The sequence below is a fragment of the Vigna radiata genome, chromosome 4 (assembly GCF_000741045.1).
Source record: "Vigna radiata var. radiata cultivar VC1973A chromosome 4, Vradiata_ver6, whole genome shotgun sequence".
Lineage (NCBI taxonomy): Eukaryota > Viridiplantae > Streptophyta > Magnoliopsida > Fabales > Fabaceae > Vigna > Vigna radiata.
In genome coordinates this window covers 17,370,874-17,381,151 of record NC_028354.1, presented here as the reverse complement: position 1 = coordinate 17,381,151, position 10,278 = coordinate 17,370,874, and the positions used below count along the sequence as shown (strand labels likewise).

Sequence of the window (10,278 nt, the reverse complement as noted above, 5' to 3'; positions counted from 1 at the left end):
TATCCACGAATTAAATCTATAAAAAGTATCGTACTGAACTAACATGTAAATAATCTACTTATATTGTAAACTTATGTAGATATTTTTAATAGAATATGAAAATGTAGATAGTTAATTAAATAATGTATAGACAACAATTAAATAAAAGTAGAAACATAATTATAGAGAAACATAACAAAAATACTCGTATGTAATGTTTAGTTTACTTATCAATTACAATAGATAATATTCATACCTGATATTAAATTTACCTATAAATTACAATCAATTAGTAATATTTGTATGTAATGTTAAATTTATCTATGAATTTGTATCCATAAGTAATAATTAATAGGTAAAGTGTGATTTTCTTGTAGATTCTCATTCAACAAATTCTTGTAACATTTATTAGCAATATCTTATGAAAAAAAAAAGACAATTCATCATTTATTTTTGAACATTCTTCAATGTCATATGTAAGAAAACAATGATCCTAATATGTTGGGAAAATTTGAAAAAGAAATTGTCATTATCTTAGCACAAATAAAGAGTAGTTGTTTTTACTTAGTTAATAGTTGGGATTGACTAGGGATGTGTTTGATAGTTATTAATTACTACATTTATTTTTTTATTTATGAAAAATCAAAATTAATATGTAATTAATCTTGAAGAGAATTAATATTTTTTTTTTTAATTTACAACCAAAGAGTAAAAAGTAAAAGGGTATTTACATACTAATGTCAATTTCTCTTTTAAGAAACACGTGACGATCAATAAAATTTAAATTTATATTTAATCATCTCAATCATTATTGAGGTTCAAATGATTGAATTGTTCTTTTCTTTTCCTTATTACATTAAAAGCAAAACATATCAATACTCAAGTGAAGTGAGTGACTATGTATCTTATATATTCTACTGTTTTTACGATTTATACATTCCTATTATGTAAAGATGAAAAAGTTTAAGAGTAGTTATAGTAGGAGTTATAGTTTTCAACCATAATGAAACTTTTACTTTAATCAGATTTGTCATTTTTTTTGGTGTTAGTTATCATAATAAATTCTACTCTGAAAAAAAAAAAAAAAAAAAAAAAAAAAAAAACTTAAAACGCTAAAACAGTTTTGTCGGGATGCATGTTCTTTCTTTCTGCTGTGTTTCCTTGTTGTATCTTCTCTCCAAAGTTGTTCGAAAAGGATACTATTGTCCACGACTTCCCCATTATTTTATTAAAATAAATATCACTAACCCGTGGTTTAGTTTCCCTCTACGTTGTATAAAAAAAAAATAATAATAATAATAATAATAATTAATAAGAACAAGTCGCCAACTTTCTCAAACTCAAACCTTTTTTTAAAAATAAATAAAGTAAAATTATGTGAAATTAAAAATGATGAAAAGTTGTTATTGGTTAACCATATAGGGCGACATTGAAGCAGAGAGAGATGAAATGTGAGCGTGGGAAAAGCCATTGAAGGAGAGTGACGTAATCGAAGTGTCACCCAATTTCACGGTCTACTCTTTAGGAATTTTTATTTCTCACACCTACTTACTCACCATGTGGAATAGATGAAGGCAGAGGTACTCGCATTTCTGGCATTATAAAAGGACCAATTATCATCCACTTCTATCATACATAGCTAACATACACTTACTAGACTGGTCCATAATAACCAGCAATGGAAGGTACCAGCCAAAACACGTTTACCTTCATAACCACCTCCATCGACGCTCCAAGTCCAAGCACCCCTGAGATATCACCATCTCCTTCTGCTCTTTCAGTACTCGCACAAACTTACCCTCCTGGTTTTTCCAGAAAGGTAATACTTTCGTTTCTCTTTATCATATCATACTTTCGTTGCTGTAAATGCGTTTACGATTATGATTAATTTGGATGTGGCAGGTGTTTGCGGAGGTTATCGGAACGTTTCTGTTGGTGTTCGTCGGAAGTGGTTCTGCCGGTCTCAGTGTTATTGATGAGAGCAGAGTGTCAAAGCTCGCAGCTTCAATTGCTGCAGGACTCATCGTCACAGTCATGATTTACTCAATTGGACACATTTCTGGAGCACACATGAACCCTGCGGTTTCCCTTGCCTTTGCTGCGGTCAGGCATTTTCCGTGGCCACAGGTGCGTCCGTATTCAGATTTTTGTTTTTCTCGAAAACCGCGTTCCTATAATTATAAAATATTTCATTTTACTATGTTCTTTCTATAATATAATCTTCTTCACCATGCTGGATTCGTATTGGTTTCCACATGTCTCGATGGACACAATTATGTGTTAAGACGGAGTTTGTTTTCCTTGTTTTTTACTATCTCGACGGAGATTGGTAACTACAGTTTCAAAATATTGCTGATTAAGCTTAGTTTAATTTATTTAATTAATTAAAAATAGTTCATTAGAGTTGACATAGACTATTTGCCTGAGTATTCAAATTTTGTTGTCATTATCGTTTTTAAAAAATGTTTAATCTAAAAATATCTGTTTCTATGATTTATTTTTAGAGAATATATTATCCTTACTAATAATAATTTTGTAGAAAACCAATATATCTTCTGTGATACTCTAAAATGCAAAATAACTCTTTCAAATTTATTCCTCATCACTGCTTTAAGAGGAATTAGACAGGTTCCCAGATAGTTTTCATCAAAACTCTGTTTCTAAACTGGAATAGAGGTTATACTTGATTTGTTGGTCTCTGCATCCTACACGTAACATGTGTAACTTGTGTAGCTGAGCCAAATATGTCATTATTGTCTCCAATTTTGTCACTAATAATTGATGGTTAATATTACATTAAATCTTCAAATGCACAGTGCACACTAATCAGTTTGATTGACCAAGAGATTCGGGTCTCACCACAACTTCTATTTCAAAATGTTCTCCAATAGAAATGCCTCATTAATCATAAACCAGTACAAATTAACACAATAGCATAATACAATGATAAAAAATAACTATATACCGGTTAGTGTGACAAATAATATTCCATTATTTCTTATGGTTGGAGTATAAATAATCAGAAAATGATAAGCATAAACATTTCATTACTCTGAACACCTCAATGATAATACACATTATTTTTATATGTTTTTTTCTTCTTATCTTATCATAGATTATATATTTAATCCTATCTCATATCGGGAGTATTTTATTAAACTCTTCACAAGATCTTCATAAATCTTTTCTGTAAGCTGTGGTGTAATAGAAATATCTGTCAGGCCATATTGATCTAAAAAGGTTCAATGAATTTACTATGGGATATATAAAAAAAAAAAAAAAAAAATTGTAATAGTAAAAGGGGGAAATATCTCATTCAAGTGATCTTGAAACCAAGCTGACTCTGTTTGGTTGAAGTCATCATCAAAAGGGTTCAGCCAAGAGAAAAAAGAGGTAATTAATGGTCAAGTTCACGCCTCACCGTGGACCCACGGTAATGTGTGTGCATTCGCAGCCAGAAATGTTCAATAAATATGTGGTCCATAAATCCCTCATGAATCTATGCCATATGTGATGAGGATTTCAACCACTCTTCTGCCTCCAAATAATTCGGAATAAATGATCGGATACTCATTGTTTGCAGAACTAACACAAAAATAGTGAAAGAATCCTTATTATCTGTTTTTGATCCTGAACGTTTAGTAATATATATTAGATATTTTTCAACTAATGTTCTTGAGATATTTTTAAGTAAAACGTGATAAAATAGTTCATATTAAAAGAACAGATACCTTCCCCTGTACTCCACAATAATTTAAAATTTTATAAGCTCTGCATTATTTTTATTTGTGAGTAGAAAATTAATAGGTTTAATTCAATTTGGAGCCGACACAAGATGACAAGAATGACAATAGAAACGGTCAACAAGTAGTACTTGAATTTAGAATAAATTCTTTGCAGATAAAGGTCTACAGGGTAAAAAAAAATTATAAATTTGATTCCTTTTCTCATTTTTGATCAATTTGACACTTTGTACCCAGACATATGAATAAATAATCCGATGGTTTTGTTGCAGGTCCCGTTTTACGTAGCAGCTCAACTCACTGGATCCATTTCTGCTTCATACACATTGCGAGAGCTTTTCCAGCCATCAAATGAAATTGGGGGAACATCACCTGCTGGATCACATATCCAAGCACTGATCGTGGAAATGGTGACTACTTTCACCATGGTGTTCATTTCCATGGCCGTGGCCACTGACACAAACGCTGTAAGAATCACTGTAAATTTTTTACATCATCCAAACATGACAGGTGTCCCTAACCTTAACATGTTGCAATTTGGCAGACAGGACAACTATCAGGAGTAGCAGTAGGTTCTTCTGTTTGCATATCAAGCATTGTTGCCGGGTAAGTTAAGGGAAAAAAAAGAAAAATGTTCCTCACTCACACACACAAACACAAATTTATGTTACAGGAATTGCATGAGCACAGGGAAAATACAGTTAAAAAGGGAGAATCACAATTTGGCAAAGGCTATATGCACATACATGCATGACAGAAGGAAATGTTTTGAAAATTGTTGTTGTTGTGATGTCCATGTATACAGACCAATATCGGGGGGATCAATGAACCCAGCAAGGACATTAGGTCCTGCAATTGCAACATCATCCTACAAGGGACTTTGGGTATATTTTGTTGGACCAATTACTGGGGCAGTTTTAGCAGCATGGTCTTACAACGTCATTAGGGACACGGAACACCCTGGTTTTCCATTTTCACTATCCTCCCTTTCATTCAAGGTACGCCAAAGCGTTAGTGGAACCAAAACCGACCAACGAAGCTTGGTTTGAAAACAACCGTGTAATGTTTTCCACACCGCCCAAATCAACGTCATCTTGAATGTCTTGTCATCGAGGATCTCAAGTTCCACATGTAGTATCATCAATACCCTACTACACCATGGTATTATTAGTTTGTCCATGTATGAACTTTGAGGGTTATGATGAGCCATATGTATAATGCAAAAATGTGTAGTGTGTTTATCCTACATTAATGAAATGTCAGTTTCATATGAAATGCAATGCAGACAACAAATCAGATGCTATTAATGCTAATTGAATGCTCGCCCGAGCTGGTGGTGTGTGTAAGAGATTAATATCACATAATTCTCAAATTTAACATCAATAATACACCTACACAAATCCATATCTGTCAAGTGCTTTGCCACATATACCATAAAGCTTCAAATAATGGATTGATACATATTAACAGAGTCTATCCGTCAATTCATAAACGTATTATTCCCCAGGCCGCCGGAAAATATACAAACACGGGACCAATATGGTAAGCAACCAGACCGATTAACCACCACTCTTCTCACATTTTTAAGATTATTAAGAACTCCGCTAAAATATCAGTGTCTTATTCTTATTTATTAATACAATAATAATTGCTGGAATTGCATATTTTCGGGTAAAACTAGATATGTATTCAAATTTATTAAAAAAATTATAACTTTTAACAAATTTCAACGAATATATAATGCAATATTATGTTTAAAAGAATATGTTACTGACATGTTTTCAAGTAAGAAGAAAGCAAACGGCACAAATTATAATGGAAAAATGGTCGACAAAACATAGTGGAAAAATGGTGGTTCAGAAACTCGCAATATAAGTTCAAATTCTATGTTCACGTTCATGACACCGAACCTTGTAGTGAACACTTTCACAAAATATTAGCTAGATTCGGAGGTGTGTGAATGTATATTCTAGATGTAAGAAAACTGCTCAAGAAAAAAGTGTACCCTCAGAAGCTAACTTTTTCTGATAATATGCACCTAAACTTGGTTGTGGCCAACTTTTTAAGCTTTTCTTTCCATGTTTAATAAAAGGATTAAAGTAATATACATGCATTTAGCAGTAGTTTTACCTTACACTAAGAAGAAAACCGAACAAAGACATTGTTAAAGCTGGCAAAATTATTCTTACGAGTATTTCCTTCCACTCCAACCTTCCATGCTCACTTTTCATATATTGAAAAACTCTCATCCGCTAAAAATAAACATCAAATCATATTATAATTATCAAACCAACTGCTCTTGAACTGTTCACAAACTACGTGTGGAATCTATTGAAAAAATCAATAGAACTGGTGGATCGAAGTCTACTTGCTGTCACATACAGGAAGATTTTATCTTTATCCTTTTGTTTTCTGAAATGTACATAGTTTTAAATTTTAAAATGAGCGATGTATTAAAAAAACAATTTTTACGATATAGAAGAACTTGATAGGAGAAAGGTACATGCACTCACGTACACGAACCCGATTTCGTCCATTATCTAAAGCAGGGTAGGCTTGCAATGATGAAAAGAAGCACCACGACCTACTTAAGATTATGACGAATTGACCATCCTCGATCCTGTCTTCTATAGCTATAGGTACCATCTTATACAGTCTGGCACAACACATGGTGTTCAGGGTAATTACAAAACTAAAATAGCACTTACGATAAACCAATTAATATGGCGACCAATAAAGTTGATACCTACATAATAAAGTGGGTGATTTTTTGGTATCTTAAATGCTAAAAAAGTATTGATATTTTTCTTTATTATAAATCAATAAAAAAATAATTACTCACATATCAAAGTTATTATTAAATTTTATTCGAGATCAACTTCATCATTTACCTAAAAGTAGGTAGGACTAACTATGATTGTGTGAGTCAGTAAAAAGAACACTAAAGAATAGAACCCAGATTTAAAGGCCGAACAATGAGTGCCCACAAAGGCACCTTTTTTATTTGCTTACATAAAGAACACGACCAAGCACATCCGTTTGTAATTTTCATTTTAAATATTAAAAAGTTTATTTAACAACTTTTTTTTACAATATTTTTATAAGTAATAATGTATGATTGGTTGGTTTTAAATATTTCTTCTAAAATAATAACACATATTTTATTATAAAAAAATTATTAAAAATATTGTCTACAATGTACACGTGTCCTTTTTAAATATAATCACTTTACCACTTTCAAACGGTCAAGTTGTCTGCAATGTACCAATAACTCCAACATAAGAGGTAGGCATAAATTCATTCTAAATTAAAAAAAAAAATGTAAAAGTGGGGAGAAAAAAAGAAGATCAAGATGATCCATACGATGAAATAAAACATACGATTGTAAGAAACTATTATATAATTGAAACTTTATAAATTTGGGTCATATGTTCATTCTATTGACGTTGATGTGTTGTTTACGAAGCGATTTAGATTATTTAGCCACTTAGAAATATAAATTTAAGATAATTTTAGCTGAAATTTTCCAATCATATTCTTATGTCACTTATTAATACTAGTAATTCAATTTTTCTGCAATATAAAAAGATCAAAATGTAAGACCAGACTTATCAATAAACCCCTAATCCACTAGTATCCAACTAGTTATAAAAATTTAATAAGAAGTTCAAATATTATTTAAAAAGTATATATTTGTTTTATTATTTTTAATCTATATGTCACAGTTTATACTATAAATAAATAAGTGAAAGAAATATTTAGTTGAAATATTCTGATATGTTTAGTTTAAAATATACTTTAAACTAAACTTTGAAATACTTATTTATTTTGAAATATGTTTTAAAATATACTAATAAATAAAATATACTATAAATAAAATATACTTATTTAGCTTAAAATATGTTTAGGTTAAAATATACTTTGAAATACTTACTTTTATATAAATTCATTTTGAAATATTATTTTTAATTTACCTTTTCAAAATTTATTTTTTACATCAAATTGTTTTTTAAAATTTATTTTATAAAATACTATCCAAGAATAAAATTATGATCTTATAATTTTATTCATTAAAATATTTGTTTAATCTATCAAACTAATTTCATCACTCAAAATTTTTTACAAACTTTTCTTTTATTCTTATTCATTTCTCGTCTTATTTCTCTACATCCAATTAATCTGTATTTCTCTTAAATTCACTCACTTCTACTTCTCTAAATTCATCATGCACTCCAAACACAAGCTTAACAAAGTTATTTTTCGGTCACTTGATAAATATTTTTCAAATATATGCAACACTTACAGATCCTAGGAAATAATTATGTAAATATAGATCGATAATATGTCTAAAAAAGTTAACGAAAATTTAATGGAAAAAAAAAAGGTGTCCTCACGTTTAAATATTTAGAGAAGATAAATACATATTTTTAACATAAAAAGGTATGTGATATTTACATTCCTCAATAATTTAAAGTATATAAAGTAAACCTATAGTAGAAAAATATTATAATTTTATTATTTCTACAACTTTTAACACTAAAGTAACTAAAATAAAGGCTTTTCAAATTTTTTTATCCAAACAACTTTTCTTTCCTCTTAAGTACTTAAGATTGCAAATGCAATTATAAAGATTTATTATTCTCGCCTTAATTATTTTATTCAAAATATCTCATTTTTTTGGCCTTACGAACATATAAGAAATAAATATTCTATTCATCAAAATTAGAATTAAATTACTAAATGTTAATTTATGATTATATCAGTTCATATAACTTAAGAAGTATTACGTGAATGGTATATTTATGATACATTTATACAATATTCCTATAAATTTACATTAAATTTTAGATTTGATTTGATAAAAAGAAGAAAAGAAGATCAAAGTTAAAATAAAATAACTAATTAGTATAAGTTACAATACTATTGTGATTAAATTTTACCAATTCAACTTTTTTTTTTATTGAATTACCTTAAATTAAATTATGCTTATTTAAACGTTTTCATCGACTATTACTACTATAAAGATAGAAAAATAGTACATAAAAGTGGAATTATTACATTTATGATAACATAAAATAGTTTAACTACACGTACTAATAAGATTTTATCTCAAACAAACATATAAAACTTGAGTTTCATCTATCTTTTTTTCATCAGCAAATTCATATTTTGTTTAGTGAATTTGCTCATTGTCCATTTATAATTCATTAATATCAAATTCTGAAAAATCTAAAAAAGTTATAATAATTTTTAAAAACAACATATAATATTCAGTTTAAATTGTTAATTAATAATTTCAAAAAACCAGAAACAGAAAGTGGATTTTATGTGAATGATATTAGGAGAGAGTACGTTTGATTATAGTAACAGAGCAGCAACACTAAGAGTGAGAAAGCTGGTTTTTTCAAATATTAAATGAGTTCTAATTAATCTTGTCCCACGATGGTGCCACCCTTGAGAACCCTCCACCACATCTTCAAAATAATGCACCTTCCACTCTAACAGCTTCTCAATTTCATTGCTTCCACCATATATATGTTTGAAGGACGACAACCAAGAGAACCAAGATGCTTATTCTATCAATGCTTTTAATCTTTATAATTAATTATCTATTATTATACATTAATTTGGTTTTATCTCTAATTAACGTTTAACTTCCAACTTCTAAAAATTTAAGTTTTATGTTTAATACAGTAATCGAATAATTATAATAACTATGTTAGGAACCACTACTCATCAATTATTGACCCAGAGATACACATAATCATATCAGCATGCAACACGTATCGGCAGCAGGTTTGCAGTAAGATATCTTTTACTACCACTTTCAGAGATAAACAAAATCAGATTAACTCAAATTTATGTAACATAACTTTCATAAATTTATAAGGACATTCTGATTAGTAAAAAATATATTATCCCGATTGAAATAGCACTTTAGAAGTTTGAAAAATAGTATGCAGCAACAAGTTACTCACTGCTTATTTATCCTTCAGGAAACTAAAGATGATGATATGAAGTTGTGAGAATTTCTATCAAATTTAAGACTGATGAGGGATTTCACTAGTTTTTCTGTAAATAATTTTAGAAAAAACAAAAATGAAAAAATAACTTTTTTCCATGTGTTAATATATATATATATATAAGTTTAAAATAAAAAATATTATGAGAAAACTTCTACAAATTAGTTTATATATATATATATATATATATATATATATATATATATATATATATATATTAAATTTATGTTAAACCCTAAAAGATTTTATTGTTGTACACATTTATTATCATTAGTCACTATTACTTAGGTGACATGAAAATATGAAAATACCTTATATACACCGCTATTTTCGAGGAGAAGAGATATTTAAAACATTTGATATGAATTGACAAAAATGACATTATTAATATTTTTTAATAAAAATACATTAATTATAGAAAATATTTCCTTTTCTTATCAACCAAACATGTAATAAATGAGTTCTATTTCCTTTCTTGTATTAAAGTTATTTCTCTTTGAACCAAATATAATTCCCCTTCTCCCTTCTCTCAT

The 10,278-nt window shown here is 28.9% G+C and overlaps 1 protein-coding gene across 1 annotated transcript; it reads left to right on the top strand.

Moving 5' to 3' along the window:
* Window positions 1-1,476: 1,476 nt before the first annotated feature.
* LOC106758058 (aquaporin NIP2-1) lies at window positions 1,477-4,997 on the top strand. Its single transcript, XM_014640965.2, has 5 exons — window positions 1,477-1,798; window positions 1,882-2,106; window positions 3,995-4,189; window positions 4,267-4,328; window positions 4,528-4,997. The coding sequence occupies exons 1-5, from the start codon at window positions 1,658-1,660 to the stop codon at window positions 4,769-4,771; spliced, it is 867 nt and encodes a 288-aa protein (XP_014496451.1). The 5' UTR covers window positions 1,477-1,657; the 3' UTR covers window positions 4,772-4,997.
* Window positions 4,998-10,278: the final 5,281 nt, after the last annotated feature.

Bases quoted from the DNA above. Each gene is read 5' to 3' on its own strand.
- LOC106758058 (XM_014640965.2), top strand. From the start codon at position 1,658: ATGGAAGGTACCAGCCAAAACACGTTTACCTTCATAACCACCTCCATC. The intron at 2,107-3,994 runs GTGCGTCCGTAT...GTTTTGTTGCAG, and splicing joins GGCATTTTCCGTGGCCACAG to GTCCCGTTTTACGTAGCAGC. The intron at 4,190-4,266 runs GTAAGAATCACT...GCAATTTGGCAG, and splicing joins TGGCCACTGACACAAACGCT to ACAGGACAACTATCAGGAGT.